This window comes from Pan troglodytes, chromosome 2 (genome assembly GCF_028858775.2).
Source record: "Pan troglodytes isolate AG18354 chromosome 2, NHGRI_mPanTro3-v2.0_pri, whole genome shotgun sequence".
NCBI lineage: Eukaryota > Metazoa > Chordata > Mammalia > Primates > Hominidae > Pan > Pan troglodytes.
Genome location: NC_086015.1, coordinates 143,749,460 through 143,772,807, shown reverse-complemented (window position 1 = coordinate 143,772,807; position 23,348 = coordinate 143,749,460). Strand labels below are relative to the sequence as shown.

At 44.4% G+C, this 23,348-nt stretch overlaps 1 protein-coding gene across 2 annotated transcripts in view; it reads right to left on the bottom strand.

The window, feature by feature from the left end:
- CLSTN2 (calsyntenin 2) overlaps window positions 1-23,348 on the bottom strand; it is a 639,289-nt gene that overhangs the window by 16,713 nt on the left and 599,228 nt on the right. For both annotated transcript variants that reach the window (XM_526327.8, XM_016942061.4), the window contains 3 exons: window positions 12,586-12,752; window positions 4,004-4,152; window positions 1,808-2,025 (listed from right to left, as the gene is read on the bottom strand). In XM_526327.8, the coding sequence (XP_526327.5) occupies window positions 1,808-2,025; window positions 4,004-4,152; window positions 12,586-12,752 (534 nt within the window). The remainder of the gene's footprint in view (window positions 1-1,807; window positions 2,026-4,003; window positions 4,153-12,585; window positions 12,753-23,348) is intronic.

The window sequence follows — 23,348 nt, the reverse complement described above, 5'->3', positions numbered from 1 at the left end:
TGATTCCCACTGTGTACAAGGGAGTGTGCTGGGTTCAGGGACCCAGAGGCAAATCGGCCATGGATGAGCCCTCGGGGTCTCCTGGTCTGGTTTAATAAACAGGAAATCACCACCAAGGGCTAAAAAATGTGTGCTGAGGGAAGCACCAGCAGTTGGAAGTGTCAGAATGGTGGTGGTGGAACAGCCTTCTTGGGGAGGTGCTGAAGGCAGGGATATTTGCCAGGAATCAAGGGATAGGGAAGGAAAGGGACCTTCCAGCCAGAGAGCAGAGCAAAGGTGTGAACTAACAGAGTGTGAGGGAGGCGTGTGTGTGTGCATGTTGGGGGAATCTCCTGTCTTTGGTATTGACAGCATAAAGAGAATGTCAATGGGGGCAGCAGATGATGCTGAAGCCGGTCACTGAGGCCTGGGGGCAAATGCCATTATCCTACTTGTTTAAGATATCCATAGTAATGACCATTCCAACAACAATAGGAGTAAAAATTTAAAGGCACTTATAATAGCCCTTGGACACTTGGCTATGTGCTCTGCCTGTACCTCTCATAAACAGAAGATGAAACGTGAACCCAGATAATTGCTCTTCCCTGCATTGCCTGTATGCTGGTGTCAGATGTAGCGAATCCAGACACTTGGTCATGGCCTGCAACCACTGAGGTCAGAGGCTCTTCTTTATTTCTCTCTGATTTTAGCCACAAATGAGAACAGGGGAAGAGGGACAATCATACAACCTAACGCATGTTGGCCTGTGACCAGGAAACTGCCCTGTCGGGACAGGTGGTAAAACATCATCTATTTTTTATGAGCTAAGAAGGGCTGTCTCTTGAGTACCCCATTCACTAGGGACCAGGGTGGTTTAAGGCAATAGGTAATTAGGATTATTATAACAGCAGCTCCTCAGGGACTTAGGACCAGAGGCACCAGCACATCATTAGCAGTGGCTTTTGGAGGGGGAGGGGAGAGTTGAATATATTCTCTTGGAAGAGGCAGCAAAGGACACTTCTGAAATTTATATTTCCCCTGTCTCTCGGAGTAACAAAAGGGAGGTTTTCTTCCCTCCCTCCCTTGTTCCTTTCCCGGTTTCCTTCTTTCTCTTCGCCGCCCCGCCGACCCCTGCCACCAGCATATACTATAGCTTTCAGCATAACTAAGTGTTTCTCTTTGGTAGATAATTCAAATTACCCCTCTTTCACTGAAAAACCTTCCCAATAATGAAGTTGTTGGAAATAACAACTTAAAAGTTTCCTGAGAGCTTAGAGTAATATTGCTGAATGAGACCTAACTTTTATATATATAAAGATGCAGCTATATTTTTTCTTTATATATCTTTAGCTTTTCTTCTGATTACCAGAATAACACATGCCCACTATAGAACATTTTTGCAATTACAGAAAGGGAAGGGAAGCAGAAACAAACGGGCTCTCGTTATGCCTCTCAGAGAATAACCCTGTTAGCATAGGGTGTGTGTCCTTCTTGGCATTTTTCTGTGTTTTTTTTTTTTTCTTAAATGGTTGAGATCATTCTATGTGTAGGTACTATGTAACTTTGTGTCTTGCATTTTTTCACTTACCATTTAGCACAAATGCGTTCCCTCCAACCTCATATCCCTCATTGCTAAGCCATCCATTCACCTCATATTCATTTCATTTGTTTATAGCTTTGTCTGTTTTGCTATAATACATTACGCTGCCATGTATACATTTAAGCCATGTATACATTACATGAACAACGCTGTTGTTCTGAAGTATGTTTTCACATGGCTGTAAAAAATTAAGGTCCACCCTCCCCACAAACTCAAATGCACCTGTACCTGTGGTTTTCACGTCCCCGGGGGCTTTGGTTTTGGCGAAGGTGCTCACAATCTTGATATCAGGGAAGAGGGTCACTCCCCTGGCACTTTCAAACTGGGCAGCAGGTCTCCAGAAGTGGTCTGTGCCCCGGAGGGTGATCCGGGGCTCGATGGCCTGGAGGACCATCACATAGGCATCTACCTCAGGGATACTGATGCATACGTCTTCCCCAAAGCACCTGGGAAAACAGTCTCGGTCATGGCACTGATGAGCAAACAATTAAACCATCTGTCATACAGCCAGGAACAAGGGGTTGCCACCTCCAGTTCTTAACAAGGCATCGTGACTGCGTAAGTGTCTCTGAGGATGTCAACAGACATTCAAATTTAAAGCCACATTATAATCAAAACCACTAGTGATCTAGGGACTTGAAAGATTGGCTCCTGAGAGAAATAGGAATTTTCTATACGAGCAACACGTAACCATGAAACCTTTCATTATCCTTTAACAAAGAAATCAATGACAACATTAATTAGATAGCAACTGCTTGTTATGTGCTTTAGTATTTGGTAAGCAAATTGTTGTCTAACTGGTTGGTTACACCCGTTTACTAATTGAGACCCCAGGGCTAAACTCTCCTGCCTCTGCTTATACGATATGTCTCTATGTGGATATCACACATGTGTGCCTTTTCTAGGTGTGAGAGCAAAGTGCTATTGTAATCATCCTCCTTTCTCCTGATACACTGCCACACAATTATCTGGGAGGCAGAAATGGTGTGACCAAAAGAGCGAGGTCTGAGACAGACAAGGATCCATGGCCTGGCTCTGACACTTCTGGGCTGGGTAAATGTGGACAAGGCACTTGACTCCTGTGAACCTCAGTTTCTTCATCTATACAGTGGAGATAACAATAATTTTGTCCTATAGTAAAGGATTAAATGCAGACATATATAGAAAAGAAGCTGACCAGAGCTTGCATCATGGTTTGAGCTCAGTAAGCACTCGTTGATTTGAACTTCTCGTCAGACCTCATGGGGGCATTATGTCATTAGCCCTCTCCCCTGGTCATCTAGATGTAGGTTACAATGGGGGACCCCAGAGCCAGATAGATGCTCTGGGAGTGCTAGGTGGGGTTCAGCTGGTGACAGCCATCACCTTACATGCCTTGGGAAAGTTCTCAAGGAAATGGTAGTCTGGGTGGATTCCATGCTGAGCTACTCCATCCTCTTCTACGGGTGGGTGAAATGTGGGAGCTGTGGTGGCCTCCTCCTCTTCCCAGTTTTCTCCCACTTGTGCCAGGCCAACCCCACAGCACTCCTGACCTTTCTTCAGTTTGCAGAAGCCTGGTCTCAGCAGGACGCAGGCCAGTTTGTTCTCTCATCTTCACGCTAATGTGGCAATGACCTGGAGGTACCTGTTTCCTACCCCTAAGCCTGTAAGGGTGGAGCACCCCTCCATTGTTCTAGAACTATTGAATGTAACTACCATCTGCGGGGTTTTTTTCTGGTGCCTGTCCCAGGCTCCAACAATGCGGCAGTCAGCAGATCCATCTTTCCCACCCTTGTTCCTCTCTTTCTGAGTCCTTCTCCCGACTCTAGGTGCAGCATGACTGCACTTCTACCTTCCAGGAATTTTCCTGGGATCCCCCTCCTAGCAGCCCTCCAAGGTAGCCACTGTGGCTGAGAAGTGATTTGATAGGCCAGTGAGTGAGTTATCCAAAGGCTTCAGTAATCCTCTAATTTAACTCTGATCCTTGGAAACAAGAACCATGCCTTCTGTTTTTCTGGCATACCTACGGGATTTAGGAACTCTACATAGCTGGGTTGGTTAACTTAATTCAATTTAATAAACATTTGTCAAGGATTTCCTATGTACCACGCACTGTGCCCTTAAATCAGAACACTTCAAACGCACACCCAGATCACTTCAAATTCCTAGCTCTCTGAGAATTTATAGAAAGTAGTACCTTCTAGGCATTAGATAAGATACAAGATAGAGAAAGGTGGATTCAAGGTGGTAAAACAACAGAACATCTTGCTTAGGAAGAAAACAAGAACACAGATCCATTGAGGCATCCTCAGAGGAATAGCAGAAGTTGAGGACAGCTGAAGGAAGGCAAATCCTGTTTTGTGAGGGAACATTCCCAAGGGACCTCAGTTGGGACCTTCCCAACTGCTGCCTCAGTTGGCCCCAGGCTGACCAGCGTCCACTCACTGGACTTTGGAGGAGACTTTGAGGCGCCGCACACCCGCCGTTGGGAACTGCCTGGAGTTGATGTAGGAGACTTTCTGGAGAGCACGGTTAATGTTCCCAATGTCGTCACCTTCCATCACCAGGATGGACTGCGAGGGGTTGAAGTGATACTGGAAGACAAAAGTGAGCATCATGGAAGAGAATGGTCAGTGATGTACATGGTTTTATGGGAGCACTTCCTGTCCATACAGGGCACCAAGGGTCACCATAAACACCTCTAGAGCATCTGCCAGTGACACAGTTGTGTGTACAAATGATAGTGTTTAAACTCTCAAGCATTTCCTCCTACTCTCTGGTGGGCTTTGCGGCCCTTTCCTATGAGGTCTTTCCAGGGACTGTGCCTGGTAATATCAGTCTGAGCCACAGGAAGGAATATTGAAAACCCAGCCACGGTGCTCTCACACCGCAGCCCTTGGCGAACAGTGGTCCATGCTCTGTGCTAGCCGGGTGGTCTGGACCACTCAGAACTTGCGTTTTCACTCCTTTTGCTGTCTTTGTCTTTGCCCTTGAACTGCTCCCCAAATTCATCTTGCACTCCATTTTCTGACCCATGCCCTATCTTCTTAGCTTCCAACCTTCAAGCTCATTTTTCAGTTAATGGCTTTCTTTCTCTCTCAGATCTAATTTTTTGTCTTCCTTTTCAAGTGCTAAACTCTGGTTTCCCATGAGTTGTACGCACCTGCTGCTTACACATCTGCCAGCAGCCCTGGGTTTGTTATCTATCCATTTCATCCAAAGTCCCTGGTATCCCACACTTGCCAAAGGCCATGTAGTGGCGATTCTCCCCACTGAGTCACTTGGGTACTCAAGCTGGACATAGATCCTTGCCCTCTCCATGTCCCCACAGCAGTTACTCTTCTTGGAATGAGGCAGGGAAAACTGCCTTTGTACTGCCCTGAATTATTGACTTTGACACTCGTTTGAGCAAGAATTATTAGGAAATGCTATCAATAAAATATCAGAAACATATGTGTGAATTCAGAGTATATATCGAATGCTCATGGCACAGGAAAGGGAGACATGGATTTTTTTTAAGTAGCTACCTAACTTAAAAGTATTTACCCTTTTGAATAGATAATATATTCACATGGTTCAAATGTACACATGTGCTAGGTGAAAAGTAGCTATCTCATTTCTATCTACCATCCACCCAGTTTCCACAGTCCCATCCCACAAGTACTCATTATTATGTTAGTTTCTTAGTGGTAAATTGCATTATTGTTCAAAATTAGTTGCTTTCCCTCCCGTGGGAGACTTATACATGTTTGCCCTATTGTTAATAGGCTTGATCGTATGACTTATGGTACCCTTCCCTGCAGGATATATGTTTTTGCCCTGTGCACTCAGCAGAGGTCATGTTACTTGCTTGGTCAACTAAATGTGGGCAGAAATATTGTTTGATTCATACGCTATGGAAGATTTAATAACCAGTTCATGGTTTGCCACATCCCTTTCTCTCTGCCATGAAACTGGCAACATTCCTTTAGGGGCTAGTCCATTGGCTTGCACCTCACAGTGAGGGAGGTATGGATCAGAGCTGCAGCCAATCTATAATGGACATGAAGCATGAGCAATAAATAAAATTTGGTTGTATAAGCCACTTAGATATTAAATAATTTGTTACTGTAGCATAACTTAGCTTATCCTGACAGTTATACTCAAGTATTCTTATAAATATATAATCAGTGAATATAGATTTCCATTTTTTTCTTTCTTATATCAAAAGTATCTCATACATAATGTATCACACTTTATTTTTCACTTGGCTCATATCTTGGAGCTCTTTCTGTATCAGTACATGACAAGCTTCCTTATTCTTTTTTAGTAGGTGTATTCCATTGTATAGATAAACTGTAATCTTTAAAACCAGTTTTGCAATATGGACATTTGGGTTATTTGTCATCTTTTACTGACAGTGTCAGAAGGAATAATCTTGTGCAAACACATCTGTAGGATACATCACTACAAGTGAAATTGCTAGGTCAAACAGTATATGCACTTTTAACTTGGATAAATGTTGCCAACTTCTCCATTGCTAGAGATTATATCAACACATACTCCTTCCACAAGGGTATGAATGCAGCTTGTCTCAATTCCTCAACAATACAGTATGCCATCAGATGTCAGGATTTTTGCCAATCTGATAAATGACAAATGCCATCTTAGTGTAGTTTAAGTTTGTATTTTTCTTAGTATGAGGATCTGAGTATATCTTCATAGGTTTAAGGAAAAATGTATATTAACTTTTCCCTGATCTGACTTGAATGTCTTTATAAGGGTGTTCTGTTCTGTGTCTGGACTGAAACAGGAGTTGGATGTCTCATGAGCACTATTGTTGACACTGAACCACCTAAATCCCTTGCATGGTGTCCCCTAGCCAACTGATAGCTCAATCTTTGTCACCTTCGACCATCACATGTGTACTTCATTGTTACCTACTCATAAGGCCTCCCAGCTTCTCTCATTTTGGTCCCCACTGCGCTTTGGTGCCTTTCTCCTATATCATTTACAAAATGGTAACACCACTATTATAGTACAGTGGCCAGTAGCCCCTGAGCACAGGGACTCTGCCTCTTATCCCTGAATCCCAGAACTTAGCCTTAGTGTTCTGAAAGCCCCTGTTAGACAAATGAGTGAAGGCTCTCGAGCCTACATTTTACTCACTATCATCTCCTGTCACTCCCCAAAAGGACTTTTTTCTTTCACTTGTCTTTTTAGTGAAGCGCTGTGGGAGTCATTATCAGTACTCACCAAACCCTGTTCTCCTTTCCTTCCTGGGCATTGCGGAGGCTACACTTCTCAGCCACCTTGTACCACAGGTGGCCAGAGTCACATGACTACCTCTGGCCAATGGGCAGGAGAGGAAGGGAGGTGTGGCAATTCTGAGCTGAGGCAGTGAAAGATCCTGAAAGATGCTCGAGCCTCTTTTTTTCCTCCACTTCAGTGGCTTGCAGCATTCTATGCAGAAACCCCACCCCACCTCTCTAACTGAGTATAAGAGAAAACTAAACTTGTCAATGTTAAGCCAGTGAAGCTTGAGGTTTGGGGATCATATGTTACTGTAACAGCTTAGCCTGTTTGGGAAAATTTAGCACTTCCCAGGCCTGATTCTCACTTCCCCAAGGTCATAAGGCATCTTTAAAAGAGCATGGGCTTTGTGGACTGTAATATTCCAGTTCTAGTACAAAATGCAACTTTGGAGTATTTCCTTTCCCCTCTTAGACTTCATTTCCTCATTTAAATAATGGGGAAATTAATATCTACCTGTGTGGGTCTTAAATGAGATAATATATATAAAGTTTCTAGCACTTACAAGATATTAAATATATGATAGCTTGGATGATCATTCTTACTATTGTAATTATGCCAGCACTGAGTCTTTGTGCCCCAGCCTTCACTGCTCTAGTACCCTTGTGACACAATTCTCTTCTGTCCTTCCAAGTCCTGAGGAGCGGTGTCTCGCTGAGCCGTGACATCAGGCCAAGAGCACCACCCTCTGGTGCTAGATCTTGGAGCCCCCAGGCATATGCATGGTTGATGCCACAGTCAGTGTCTGAGTTGGCATCTCTCTTGCCTGGAAGGCCTCACCAGCTTAGAGTGCTTATTCCTGGAGCTGCCTCACGCTAGTGAGTCATGATTAGTTCTGAGGTATTCGCAAGTCATCAGTTTCAGATTTGAGAAGACCCAAGGTCCTTATTCTACAAATACCATCTATGTTTTAAAAGGTTTTTCTGCTCCTCTTCTCCAGCCTCGTCCCCTGCACCATCCTCCTATAGCAGAGTCTTGTGCTGTTGCTATCTGTCCGTCTGCATCCTCCAGCAGATTGTGAGCACCTCAAGGGCAGGGGCTACTGACTTTTCCTCAGCATCACTGCAGGGTCTAGCACATCGAAAGCATGAGGTAGATGATAGGTCTGCAGTGGAGGTTGGTCTCTGAGCCTCACATGAGGGCTGCCTAGGAAAATCAAGAGGTTCTTCTAGAGGGATGGATAAGCAGTATCCTATGGCAATCAGCAGAGGGCACAATCTCTCTGCAGCCACCTGTAGAGAGACCAGGAGAGTGTGTTGGATCTCCAGTTAATACCCTGGTCTGTGCCACAGCATTGGGAGGTCTGTCACAGAGCGTGAATGTGGGCACTGGCCTAGCCATCAGCATAGTTCTTGCAGGGTCAATAAAACCTCCAGAGCAGGTTTTGGGTGTTCTTTTTTTTTTTTTTTTTTAAACTGCGGTATTCCCAGCTCTGTGAGTGGGCTTCTGATTAAACAAGATACCTGTTTGTACTTGCATCTCTACCAGGGCAGGAGATGGTGACATGCTAGGGGACCCAGCAAAGGGTGGCATTGCTCACTCGCCCTTGGGTGTCTGTGCTGTGACCATAGCCTTTCATTGAGCCAAGAAGGTGCTAGACAGATAGCCCTTGCAGAATGGTCTTCTTATTAGAGACTTCTCTTAGAGATTCGACTGGCATCTGCAGCCCCACAGCAGGCTGGACCATCAGGGAAGTCCCTGCTCAAAGACCTGGCCTGTTCCTTGAGAGAAGGCTGGCTATGACTTGATAGGAACCCTGCTGCTCCCTATGACACCTGCCTGCCCATGGTCCATATTAAGTAAATTTGGACTCTGATTTTTCTGACTTACAGATTCAGCTGAACCATTTCTCTGAGTGGGGCCAGATGAAGATTTGCCACTTTAGAAGTTCTTCTGTCACAAAAAGGAGCTATGATTTGTTGAGAGTCTATTAGGTTTGCTAGGATATATATTGTGTATACACTAAAATATATAATATATATTTAAATATATAATATATATATTTAATTATATGTAATATATAATTTAGATGTATAATTAAATTCTTACAACATCACTACAGGGTAAATAATATCAACTTATTTTATACCCAAGAGATTCGGGCTTAAAGGATTAACGTGTCTTGCCCAAGGTCACCCAGCTAATAATCAGTTGACAGAAAAAAACTTAACACCTAAACATGGTTAATAGGTGGCCTCTGATGTGGCCCCTGCCTACCTCTCTGGCACCTTCCACCTTTTTCCTCCTGCAGTGATTTGAACCTAGGAGTGTCTAGTTCTAAAGTTCTTGCTCTTTCCCACTCTTCCACATGATGGAGATGAAAAATTGGCAGGGATTGTGCTATGAAAATCAGAACAGGGTACTACTCAGGAATGTGGTGATTCCACAGTATCTTGTATGGATACAATACAGCAGCCACCAAACCATTTTAGGACTCCAGACATGCTGGAGAAATATTCATAAATATGCATGATTCAGAAGAAGACAGGTAAAGCAAAAAACATGGGCTTGTCCCTGTGAGCAGATAGAGAATTTCCTTAATCACAAAAGGGCCTCAATTCTCTCGACCAGCCAGAGAGGTGGGAGGAGGGCAGTAACTGTCAAATAAAATAGCAGTCATTATTCAGAAATGACATGAGGAGTAAAGGGAGGGAGGAAAGGAAAGAAATTTGTTTTAATGATTTTCAAGAATGTCTTCTAATCTGAGTTGCTGATATGGAGGAAAGAGCATGAACTGATTTTGGACAAATCCCTGAGCCCCAGTCCCCTTAGTTTTGAAATGGGGTCATAGTATTTAATTTGTTGTAAGAAGTAGGGATAATGAACATACAATAGCCCCCAGTGGGTGCTCCATAAATTGGGCGTCTTATTAACTTCTCACACGGTGCTCTAGTTCTTACCAGCCATGCCCTAGGAATGGAAGAGGATCATTTGCAGTGGCTTGGTTATAAAAAGGCTTATAACCAAGCCTTTATAACCAAGCTTGGTTATAAAAAGGTTATAAAAAGTTTCAGTATCCTGAAAAATCAGATTAGCCTCCTCAGTCCCCACAGTTTTTTGTGCCACTTATTTTAGCACCTCCTCTTTTCATAGGCTATGATGACTCTAGAAATTGCTATGGTTCTTTAATTTATAATTTTTAAAAGGCATGACTTTTGAGCCCAGCATCTTTGTGTTTTTGCTCTATGGGGCCTAGTACCCTGAAACCGTGCCTGCCTGGAACAGTTCAGAGCAGAGAAGATCTATGCAGATGCAAAGAGTAAATTTAGAATCAGAAAAAGAGAAGACATCAGGAAGACAGATTTTTGCATCACTGGATTGACAAAACCCTAAGGAAGCAACACAAACAGTACTTCAAGACTGGCCTTTCCAATATGAGATGGTCTTTTGAGCTTGCCCCAATGACAAGTGATTAGCTATTGAGAGCAACTCTGTGTGTGTATCTAATCCATGAAACATTGTTTTGGAAAGTCAATCCTGCCTTGCCATGACTTTTGTACTCCTCCCATCTTCCCCATGCTACCCAGTCTCCAGAGTGAGCATCCTAAACCCCACATATGCTGAGATCATGCTCCCTTGCCTGAGCCTTCGGTGGCTTCCCATTGTTGACAGAAAAAAACGTAAACACCTAAACATGGTTAATAGGTGGGCTCTGATATGGCCTCTGCCTACCTCTCTGGCACCTTCCATCTTTTTCCTCCTGCAGTTTGGGACTCATAACACTGGCTTTGTTGAAGTTCTAGTGAATACTGTGCTATTCCTCAGCCCTCTCTCATCACTCACACTTTTGGATCTGCCTGGAATGACTTCCCTCTTTCCCATCCCCTTTCCACTACTGCCTTTTCCCTAGCTGGTTCCTACCTATTCTTAAACATTCTACTCAGGCCTCATCACCTCATCCAAGGAGGCTTCTCTGACTGCCAGTCTCCAAGGTTCTGGATCTCTGGAGTGGGACTGAATCTACTCATCACTAACTCTGGGATCTTACACAAGTTCCCATCTCCTTCAGTCTTTCGTTCCTCATGTACAAGTGTTCTGGGAATCAATACCCATAAAACGTTTAGAACAAACAGTGTCTGGTACTTGGGAGACCCTCAGGAAATGTTAGTGTTCATAATTATTGTGGTAGTCATCAACTGGATTACAAATGTCTGCTTGGGTCACTGAGTTCCTCAGAACATTTCTTTTCATATCTCAGAAACTAGCCTATAACAGAATACTAGCATATCCATGGAACGATGACGGAAGTGGCTGCAATTTAAAGAATACTCTCAGACCGCCAGCTTTTCCAAGGGTACCCAGCACCAGAGCTTGACTAGCAGTAGGCTACTGATCTGGAAATTTCTACTGGAGTAGTGACTCCCTGTCCAGGAGAGGCAGGCCCAAGGCAGGGCAGAGCTGCCCATGGGCAGTACTGGGTCAAGGATGTTAGGCCAGCCGAGAAACCTCTGCTTTTGTCACATTCTCTGGGGAAATGGCCAAGGACAGAAACCCTCATAGCTTCTGGGGCTTCATGGGGCTATCCTGTGCTCCAGGAGGCACAGGCTGGTCTGTTCCAACTTCCAGAGGAGGCCGAGGGACTGTCTTTTCACACTGGGGTCCACTATGATTGAGTGGGGGCTACAGTGATATTGGCTCTGCTCTTTATTCAGGACCTCGTGGGCCGGTGCCAACATGTGCTCGCTCTGTAAGTCCAGGTGAGGTTAGAAAGTGACCCTGGCTGTTGGGGTGCCTGCTGAGGCCATAGTCAGTCACATCCCTCCCTGCCCTCTTTGAGAGGAGCTTCTCTCAAATGAGAGAATGAGAGAAGCTTCAGTCAGAAGAAGCTTTGCTTCTCTGAGATCACTTGAATATTTCTATTTTGCATAAACAATACAAATCATGAACTGTTCATGTTTTTTTTCTTTTTCTTCTTCTTCTTCTTCCTCTTTTTTTTAAGATGGAGTCTGGCTCTGCTGCCCAGGCTGGAGTGCTATTGGTGCAATCTTAGCTCACTGCAACCTCCGCCTCCTGGGTTCAAATGATTCTGCCTCAGCCTCCTGAGTAGCTGGGATTACAGGTGCACGCCACCATGTGTGGCTAATTTTTGTATTTTTAGTAGAGATGGGGTTTCACCATGTTGGTCAGGCTGGTCTCGAACTACTGACCTTGTGATCCACCTGCCTCAGCCTCCCAAAGTGTTGGGACTACAGACGTGAGCCACAGGCCACCATGCGCAGCCCATGTTTCTTGTGCCTTGAAGTGACAATGTAAGACGGAATGACCTCCATACCTGCTTTCTCATTCTACCTCACCCAGGTTTTCGCTTTCCTTTTTAATTTGTATTTCACAAGGTCCTAAGTTTTTGTTTACTTTTTATGCTTTTGAAGTGCATCCTTGCATCCTTTGGTTCCTTTAGCCAAATAAACAACAGAGCAGCCAACTAACGCACAAACAAATGAAATACAACAACTTCCTCCAGGTGGACATTGAACATGTGCCTGCTTTTGGGTAATGGACTGATTATACACAAGGGCTTGATCTAGGAGTTTCAGAAGATGGCAGCAGAAGCCCATTGTGGAAGTCATGGTTACTAATCTCCCTCTGGAACCCCCATCTCGTGGCTGCACCTTTGCCATGGAGCCATTTCTGTGTAACGTTCCAGGAAGCTCCATTTCCTGGCGTGTGCTGGCGCTGTGCAGGCTGGGCATCATGAATCCCTGTCTTATTGGGAGTGATGCCAGCTCCTGCCTTACCTTTATTCCTTGGCCAAGGCTTTCCAAGGAATTAATATCCAGCCCTTCCTTGCAGGCCTGCAGGCAGGAGATCACCTTCTGGCTTTCCATTTTGCCAGGGCGGATGGTGAGACTGGCCAGGCTTCCATGAAAGAACTGAGCAAACCGTGGTTTGGTGACTTCTCCTCCTGAAAAAACAAACACCATCATTTGCCCTGTGAAGACTGGGTAGGAAACAGCACCTCAAGGCACCACTTGGCCATGCAGCCAAAGACGCCTTGATTATGTGTCCCCTGAACCTGAGCTTTTCCTTCTGAGTGATGAACGCAGTAGCCAGAATCTCAGTAAGAAGTTATATGCTGCTAATATCCTGGCATACCCTGGCTGCACCAGATTTAGGAATCCTGGCATTTCTGAATTTTAAAGGTTATTTTCAAGGGCACACTGTCTTAGGAGACTGGAGGGCTCTCGTGAGTGAAAATAGGGAGAAGGTGTCACTGATTAAACTTCAGGCCTGCCTTGTGCCAGTCTGTCAGGGACTTCATCTGAACAAGCCTGCAATGATGTGGTGGCATTGTTTTCACCTGGCAGGTGCAGAGCCCTGAGACTCAAAAACATTAAGGTAGTTGCCCCAGGACATATACAGCTAAACACTGCAGCTGGAGCTCTAGTTCTGGTCTGTCTGACCTCAAAGCTCGCATTTGCTTCCCTACATTCCACTGAGAGCTTGGCATGAGACTGAGGAATACTAGAAATGCTGCATTTATGAGCTCTGGCTTTCTCACAATGTGTTGATTCCACCCGTGCTTAAATTCAAGGCCTTTTACATAAAAGGACTTCCCTGATTCCTGTGGTTCTCCCTTTGGCTTTCCTCTCATTGCCTGCTTTCTTTTACTGTCATACTCTCTCCTGGCTGTGCTAAGTCCTATGGGAGCTCAGGTCCACTTTTACCCATGTGCAAGTGTTCCAAGTGCTTGTGTTGCCATGCCAGCTTGGAATCCACTCCCTCCTTTTTTCTCCCTGGTTTTCCAAATCGGATCTCTGAGGTCCATTTGAAGCCTCACCTTCCCTAGGAGACCTTCCTCACTGATTTTACTGAGCACAGGCTCCTTCCATCTCTGAGCAACCTTCCCAGCCTGGATCTTGTACTGTTTGTTCAGAGAAGAAGAACAACGGATAGAAAAGATGGGCCTGGGTTGAATTCCAGCTTTGCTAGTTTCCTGGGAAGGTTTCATAAGCTCTCTGGGCCTCTGTTTTCTCCTAGGGCACACTTCTGGGTTTTGCCTCCAGGTTCTCCTGGGCTCTCTTGGTGGCTCCTTCAGCTTCCCCAATGCCTGGCTCTTGCAACACCTGGCCAGCAGCTTCCCCAGCCCTCTTTGCTGCCAGCAGTTGCTAACAGTGTGTGCTCCAGTGGGACACCTTCTGTGAAAGTCTTCTCTGGCTCTCTAGAGGCCAGACTTCCAACAAATGACACCCCTGCAACTTCTCTGCTATTCTTCAAGCCATGCTGTGCCAACAAAGTCTAGACCTCAGCTTGGGGGTGGGCTGGCTTTTTCTGGGGTGCTCTACCTCAGCCCTGAGGGTAGTGGATGGTCCTTATATATTCTATTCCTATGTTCTTTAGAGTTCTCTTTAGAGTTCTTACCCACTAATCCTGTGTTACTCCAATCCCCATATTTATAATTTTTAGAAAGGTTTTTCTGTTGAAATTATAGTTTTCTTTCTCCTGTTTGAATCTAGATCCATATACCTTCCATGTCTGCCCATATGCCTTTGCTTAAACCCATTCCTCTTTATACTGAGACACCACCCCTAAATAGCTTAGATTAGGCAAATCTCAGAGTTCTTCAAGGCCCCTTAAGCCTCCTGTTTCCTGATGCTCATGGAAACCCTCCATGATCCCCCTCTGCCCACCATGTGTCTCCCTCTCCTGGGACCCCTCCCCTGCATACCCTCTCCCTGCCTGGAGCCCTACCCCACCCTGCCCCCTCCCCACCCTGAGCCTTAGAACGTTCATTTTAACATACCCTTCACCACCTGGCATTATTAGCTAATGGTTTGCATGTGGGTGATTATGTCCTCAGTAGCCTAAAATATGGTGGTTCTTAGCCTTGGCTACACATTTTAATCATTTGGAGATCCTTAAAAAGACAAACTGATTCCTGGTGCTGGGTCACATCCCCAGGGATTCTAACTTAATTGGTGTGGGGAGTTTTAAAAGCTTCTCAGGTGAATCGAATGTGAAGTCAAGGTTAAGAACCACTGGGCTATAGCTTCTTGTGGGGTTGGGCCTCTTGCGCACTCCTCTTGTGATCTCTATCCTTTGTGCCACCCGCAGGCTTACTCTTGTCACTTGTGCACACTGTTATAATTTATTAGTTTGAGTCTTTCTCTCCTGGATGGCAGGGATCACTCATGCATTATTCATTTTAATGAAGATAATACTGAGCAAGTGTTAGGGGCTGAGTGCTGCAACAGGCACTTTGCATAAGTCAGCTCATTTATTCCTGTCAACAACACTGGGCATCTTGCAATTTTCTGGCATCCTGCACTGTGCCTGGCACATAGCAGATGTTTTGTAATTGTTTGCTTGAATTGAAGGAGATGTTGATTTGAATATCAGCAGAGTGGTGGGCCCTGTGGTTGTCTTTCCAATATCCATCTCACTCCTTCCTTCTTGCAAAGGCAGCCCTAAAGTTTAGGGTTATTGACTTTAGCTCCAGAGACAGACTGTCTTTAGTTCAAGCTAATTAGATTATTCCATCCCTATTGCACCTGTGATTGATTGAGGGGTGGACCTGGGACCCAGGATGAAGCCATCACCTGGCATTCAATAAGCCACAGGAATTGATCCAGGAAGAATCATGAGAACAAATTGAGGCCAGTATCATGAAATAAGTTGATTGTCAACCTTTGTATAAAAAGCTTCCGTTTTTTCTCTTCTGAAAGTTTCTGGAACAAATTCTTGCTCTCTTTCCTGGACCCAGTTCTGGGAAGATGGGAGGCTGGCTGTTGCAGCTATCTTGCCAGCAGACTGGTGATGACCAAGGCCCTGCATGGAGAAGGGCAGTGGCAGGAGAGCCCCAGCAGGGAAGAGCAGAGCCTGAGCTGCCCTGCTCTCTGCCCTGCCTTGGGACGTTCTCAGCCTGGGGTGCCACTCATCCATCTTTATGGTTTGAGCCATTTTGACCCACAGTGTTGTTACTTGCCACCCAAAGCATCTTCACTTTGGAAATAAAGGATAAGTTTCTTTTGAGGTGCTCAGTTTACAAAAAGTTCTAAACAGATTTGGCTTTGAGGAATTAGTTGAGATGGCCCACGGCTATGGGAAAGCTAACTGGGGTCTTCTGATTTAAATCTTCAGTGACCCCATGCATAAAGTGCTCCTTCAAGCCATTAGCATGTTCCTGTCCCAGCAAAAGGGCATCTCTTGATCTGCAAGCGGAGGGTGTGAGCCTGTGTGTGAATGGTGGAGCTGCTCCTCTCCAGGGCATCCAGTTGGTCATCTCTTGACAGCCTCCTCCTCCATGGAGCAGCAAATCCAACAACAACTACTATCATTTACTGGGCATACAATATGTACCCAACACCATGTGATATCCTCAGCGTACATCATCTCATGGAATCTTCATAAAACTGTTGTGAGGTAGATACTCATTCTATAGTTATAGATGAACAAATTTAGGCTTACAGAGGGGAAGTAGGTGACCAAAAGCCACACCGGTAGGAAGTGGTAAAATGTGTGTTCCTATAGTGTGAGTACATCCATCCATGCACAGGACCAGCTGAGGTTTCCTGGTGGTGCCAGGCAACCAGGCCTAGAATGAGACTGACAGAAAGCCCATTAGGATCTATCTTCTAACCCTCTTCAACTGCTCACTCAGCAGCTTTAGCCTCAAAGGCCAAACTTTGTGACTGTCTTGAATGCTAAGACAGTTTCCTATAAGCCATCTTCTCTCAGCAAAATACACTCATGTTCTATGTTTTTGACTCAAGAATATCAGATGTGTGATGCACTCTATTTATCAGTGACAAGGCTCCAGGAAATTGATTCAATGAGCATTTTTCAACAGGAGGCCAGTATAAAATTTGAAATATATTTGCACTCGGGTGGTTATGATGCAGGATTTAAAAAAAAAAATAGATATATTGAAAAATCTTTCCTTTGAATATCTAGGGTGTCTGCATGGGCTGCATAGGCCACGTGACTCCTCTGTTGGTTAACAATTAGACATAAACATGCTTATGAATCATCTTAAAATAACCTGATTTTTTCCATAAAGAATCTTCCTTAAATGTTTGCAAACATGATTTTGGATTCCTGATGCTAGATCTGCACCCATTTTTAAAGCATTTTCTGTATGACTAGCCTTCTGTTAGATTCAGTTAATTTAAGATGTGAACCATGGTCTTCAGGAGCTTACATTGATTTGAGAGAATAACATATTGACACTGAAAATAAAATAAAAATATGAGTAAATTGCCAGTATGATAGATGTTCTAAGGCAGGATATGATTCATTTCCAAACAATTGATATAGGCAATGTGTCCAACAGGTAAGAGGGAAAAAAAATAACCATCATTTGTTATGCCCTTGAAACATGACAAGTTCTTTCACATGCTATTTTACTTAATCCTTAAGTGGAGGGACAGTATTTTTGAAGTCTTAGCTTCTGTTCTTTTAATTTTTCCCTAGTTGTTTCTTCTACCTTACCTTCCATCTAAATACACCCTGGCTTCTAGCTCATTGTCGCAGGGAGGGTCATGGCAGAGAGAAGAGTAGAAGGGGCCTGGAGCTGAGTCTCTGCCTGGTGTGGTTTCCAGAAGCCTAAACCATGAGGAGGGTGGAGGAGGTCTGCGTATAGATCAACCTTTGGGGGAAAAACAGAATAAGAGAATCTGGCCTCCTCCCAGAGTCGTAAATAACACCCCAGACATGGAGGTGGGTGTGACTGTGGCAGGGAAGGGGCGAAGACATCCGAGGTGCAGAGCACAGACATCTGAAGCCTGCTTCCTGGGCTGAGCCCTGGCAGGGGTGATGCCAACAAGGAATGCTGGCCTGGTACATCTAGGCAGATGGACCACGGATGTTCCTACAGAGAAAGCATGAGAAGCAGCAGAAATATTTGTGTGCCCCCTAAGTAAGGTAATCCCGACAGCTGCCAGTTCTGACAGACCATTAGTGACCGAGAATCAGAACAGGTGAGCACAATTTCCACAATGCACGGAAAAGTTCCTGGAGGCTCCGCTGAAAACTCTAGCACTTTACAAATCTCCCTGCAATCAGCCAAGCACCCTACAGAAAATGAATAATTGTAAATTAGCAGCAGTTAAATCTCCCCCACTCAGGTGGACTGGGGACTTGACCTGAAACAAGGCTGGATGTGAGAAAGACAATTTTTAAATTTGTGTATTGAGATTCTTATCTGCCACACTTAAAACTTTAATAGATGAGGTTTTCAAAGTTAGGTAACTTGACCAAAGCCACATAACCAGAAATGAGTGAAGCCAAGATTCAAACCCCCAAGCTTGCTTCCAAGCCTTTGGCCTACATGCCAGACAATGAGATGTGGCTTGGAAGGTTCAAGGGGGAATTTCTTGGAGGGGGATGGGTTGGGACTGACTCAATGCTGGGGGAAAATATTCAGTTATAATGGGCTCTGTGGACACAGAATGGCTTCAGCAGCAACTCCCAGAAACTGGTGTTAAGGTTGCTGGAATACATGGTTGTCTTAAAAAACCGTTGTATTTAGCAAACACAATTTAATGCAGACTGTCTTATTCTGAGTCGGAGTTTGCATCAGGAATGAAGAGCTACACACTCATTCCCCCAGATTCCTTTCATTTGAGAGGTGGGGCTCACACATGATAAATACAGCTTTTGAACCAGTGTGTCTACCTCTTCTATTTTGAGGTAAAAATAAGCACGCATCTATGTAGTGTGAACATACTAAGTCTCTTCCTGTGCAAAGTGTGTTCAGGATGCTGCTGGTCTTTCCAGCTGTCATTCCCATGGCTATTTAGTCTAAGAAACTCATGGAAAGGACTGGGGGCCATGAATCCTCTCGCTGGGGTTGGATGCTGCTCTGTGTATGGCTGTTTCCTGGGGATGCCCCTTGATGAACACAATTTCATGGATGCTTGGGTGTCAATTTTAAGCAATGCAAATAACGAGACCATCTGAAATCTCGCTTTCTCTCATTTCCTCATTTCAGTGATGTAGATACCTGTGGAATGCAAAGACTAAGTGAAGTGTGTAATAGACCCCTATAAGTGCAGCTTTAAAACTCGGTCCACACAATCCCGGGGGATGCTCACACAGCTGTAGGCTGCAGGTGGCTTGTGGGGACAGATGACCTGTCATCACGGCTGGCCATGGCACACTCCCAGCAGGCTTTCTCAACCCTTTCATTTTTATGAATCTGCCTCTGCAGGCTTTCCAGCACATATTTATATAGCATTACAGTGAATGAAACATACAACTTAGCGATGACAACAAATGTCAGCTCTCTGGGGTTGAGAACCTAAACTCGTGGAGTTGGAAGGGCTTTCATCTATCATCCAGAATGTTGTTTTGTTCTTCACGTGAAGGAACTAAGGGCCTGAAAAAGGAAGATACTGACTTCAAAGACCTAGAGCAAATAAGCAGCAGTAGGAAGGTTCTAGAATTCTCTACTGACTCCAAATTCACCCCTCCCCCTACTAAACATGATGTCTGATGGGCCTGTCAATCTTTAGTCCTCAGATTGACTCTGCTCAATCTGTGTGAAAAATGCCAAGGGAGTTTGGGTAAATCCGGAATCCTCTGGCCTTCCTTACTTGGCTGAGGTGGTCCAGCAGTATACACAGGGGCGAGGGCTTTGGTGGCATAGACCTGCATTCAAGTCCAGCTCTACATGACTCGCAGCAAGGTACTTATCTCTGAATCCCAGTTTCCTCATTGGCAAAATGGGGGTCATACTTACGCCTATGCATCAGGTTGTGAGGACTAAGTGAGAACACATGTAAGATGCTCAGCACTGCGCTGGCTGCGTACAACTCAGACTTGGCAGTCAGTGATAGAGAGCAAGGTGCCAAGAAACCCCAGGATGGGATGCATCAGGTGAGTTTTCTGTCTTGTTTTTTAGGGTCTCTTCCCCTCTCCCACTGAGTATCTCAGAGACGATACTGTTTTTGCTTTCAGACCCTCATCAAATCTTCTAATTAATAACATCTTCAAAATTTGATACAAAGTTAAAATTATAACTCAGTGATACTGTGTTTCCCGACATGATTCACTGAACTTTAGACTTGATTTTAATCTGTATCATCTTCACACCAAATGCACCCCCATATCAAATTGACTCCAGGACCTAAAACAATTTTTTCTTGATTTTTAATATAGACAATGTTAAGAGACATCTTTTTAGTTACCTCTGTGTGTGCCAGAACATGAGCCACATACCTTTGTCAAAGTAGCCTCAAGAATAGGATGTAATTTAACAAACATTAATTATTAACCTTCTATAGATCCTGAAGTCAAGGAAGGCAGAGGAGAGGATCTCTCAGAGCAGCTAGCCCTTGCCCCCTGCAAACTCTTGACCTAATAGGGAAGAACTGCATTAATAACTCCTTTAAGATGTTTCACAGAGTGAGTTCTATGGCTGCATAAGATTGAGGAACCTGAATCAAAGTCAAGCAGATTGCTTTACTGGAGTACTTTTGAGAGCCTTTAATAAGTGAACATGCATTGTGACTCTCAAATATGGTGGTTTGGGAATGGCTTATCCTGTTTCCCCGACTTGACCTTGGCCTCTTTGTGAAAGGGTATCCTGTAGGACTGGAGCTTCATGAAGAACTCCTTGGAAAACATGACCTGAATGTAAGGCAGACTCTGCTAGCATGTGCCTCTTTCTTCCAGCTGTAGACACCCTAGGGACTCAGGATAATTTAAACACAGACTTTATTAAGAGAAGTTTGTACTAAATTAGGCCAAGCTTATTAAATGAAGGCATGCACTCCAAGCCTCTGTACTAATGCTGTTGTCTGGCAGAAAAAAATGACCTGAAAATGTGCAACCACATGATCTCAGGACCACATGAGGCTCCAGTTTCCCCATACCCACAAATCATACGTTACTGCTTACTGCAACTCTCAGGGGTTATTTCTGCCTTCTTATCCCTTTTTGACCCTTCCTATTCTTTGCTTTGGCTTTTCCCAAAAGCCACAGTGAGAATTCTGCATCTGTCTATTTACAGGCTCTAATATTTAGAAACAGCTTCTCTACATCCTGCTGCCTTATTTGTTAAGTAGAGGGTAGGATTCAGCAAGACCAGGATCCAGGGTAGAAAGGCTTCCTTATCTAAGACTAGAGGGAGGTATCATAGGCAAGGCTGGACACTCTAGGAAGGTTACAACCCATGACACTGGAGGAGAGTCCCCTGGCAGAGACAGGGGCTGAGGCAATCACTAGAGTGGAGTCACAGGTAGCCTACCCTGAGATGAGATCTCCACCAAGAATAGATGAGGATGAGGCAATGAGCAGGGCCCTGAGATGAGATCTCCACCAAGAATAGATGAGGATCAGGCAAGGAGCAGGGTGGTAGCTTTGTGAGAAAGTGCTTAGAACTGTAGTTCTTCAAACATGCTTAGCCATTTCATTAACGGCTAACACAAAATAGGTAAAACAGAGTTGCTCTGGTCATGGCATGGGGAGAGATGCCCTGGACCTCCACGTGCTGCAGCATCTCCTGGAAACCCCAGGGCTCCCTTAAGGCACTGGTCTGGCACAACCAGCAGCCTACCTGACTCACTCCCTTGCACAGCTGGGTTATAGTACCTGGGTGATCAGGACCAGTTTAGAGGTCCAGGATTGAGGCAGATGTGAGTATACAATTTTTATTGTTTATGAGTAGAACTTGAATTTTTGTTCTTAGAAATGGGATAAGTAGGAAATCTAAGAAAAAGGACAAATTAATTTAGTCTTTTAAATGATCTTTTACCTTGTGACCCAGAGAGAAATAAAGAACCTGGTATTTGTCTAAAGCCAGGAGCATCTGACTCAGCACTGGGTGAGCTCAGCCATGGGAGAGGGTCTGCCTCCATCCTGAGTATTGTGTCATCCTGGACACAGAAATGATAGCAAGGGGGTGTGCATTAGCCACAGCTACACAGAGGAAGGGGACCTCTTTTGTGATGCTAGGTTCATCCTGACTGCACAGGCCTTTCCCTACAATTGAGAGATGCCACATGCTGTAGGCCTTTCCGGTAACATTTCTTAAGTGTAAATGAAGTCCCATTTTTTTTTTCATTGCTAGAATAAATACTAATGGAAATGAAGTTTCAGTGTTTATTTTGGCTTTCAAATTGGCTAATAGGACTAGTTGTCTAATTAGGGCTGCAGAACACTGACCAGCCACAGTGCTAGAGCCAGTTCCCAGGAGATCCCAACAAGCAGCTGCTATCAAACCATTTTCTACTTCCATTGTTAAAGCCTTGTCGGAAATTTCACAAATGGGAGCTAGTTCCCTTGCCAACCTCAAAAGCACCTGAAACACTCCCCACAACTGCAAGCCCAAAGGCAATTAAAGGTTCACACAGAGAGATTATACTATGTATATAAGTGGACTTCAGAAGGTTTAGAAACATGCAGAGATAAGGGCTGCATCATAGGCCATTAATTTCACAGCATCAGGTCTTATTGAAAGATCTTTTGATATTTTCATCTAAGACAAAAATGTGGCTTCAAGGAGGATGTGAATATTTGTGGGAATCCAAGGTCTTTAACAAAGCAGTGTGGTGTCCCAGGGTTTGGTCTCATCTCCTTGTCCCAGATTCCACTCCTTCTGGTTCACGTACATTCCAGTGATAAGGAACCCTGAATACACGGATGCCAAACTTCCCTGCCATAGCATATGGTGTTGCCTCCCTTACCTTCCTAGTGAACTGTTTGTTAGACATTCTATAAAGCCCAATTTTAAAGATCTTAAGAATTTTTCCTCTGCTGAAAATTCACCAATGGGTTGTCATTTCTCTAGAGAAAATACTCAAATCTTCCCATGGCCTAAAACACTGCATGATCAGGTTCCTATCTCCATCTCAAGCCCCACCTTCCAATACCTGTCTTCTGATTATTTTCCAGCTTCATTTACCTTTCTGACCATCAGTGAACCTGTGAGGTCATCAGGGTCTATATGTGAGGGTTAGTCCTGAGGAAGGAGAAAAAAGTCAGTGCATGCAAGGAGCTATGGGAAAGCCAGGGCCACAGAAACTAGATCATGCTATGGTCTTGCAGATTGTCTACAGTGTTGGTCTTAGATGAGAGGCTCAGAGAAGGTTGTGGAGGAGGCAGGGGGACAGGGAGATGTTCTAAAATTTACACAATCATTCAAGCAAAACATGCCAAGCACACTAGATGTGCCTAGCATCTAGTCCTTACAGGAATTCTGTGAGGTGGGTCTTACTCTTATTTCATAGATTAAAAATAAAATACAAGCTCCAGGAAGTTAAGGATACTGCTGGGTCCGTACAGCTAGTAGATGGCAAGGCTGGGATTTGATTTGAGGTCACTTTTTTTTAACCCCAAAGCTGAAACTCTTTTATTGTTCCTTGGTTGGTCACTTAGGTTTTACATAATAAAAGATTAGTAAGGGGAACGCAGCATTCTTGTGTGTTTTTAAAAATTTATTACAGGGTTGTCATATGTCTCAGGAGTTAAAGGGTTTGTAGCATTTGTATCAGTACACATTAGCTCCTGCCTTTTTCCAGACATAATTACATAAGCAAAATGACCAATTAGCAATAGA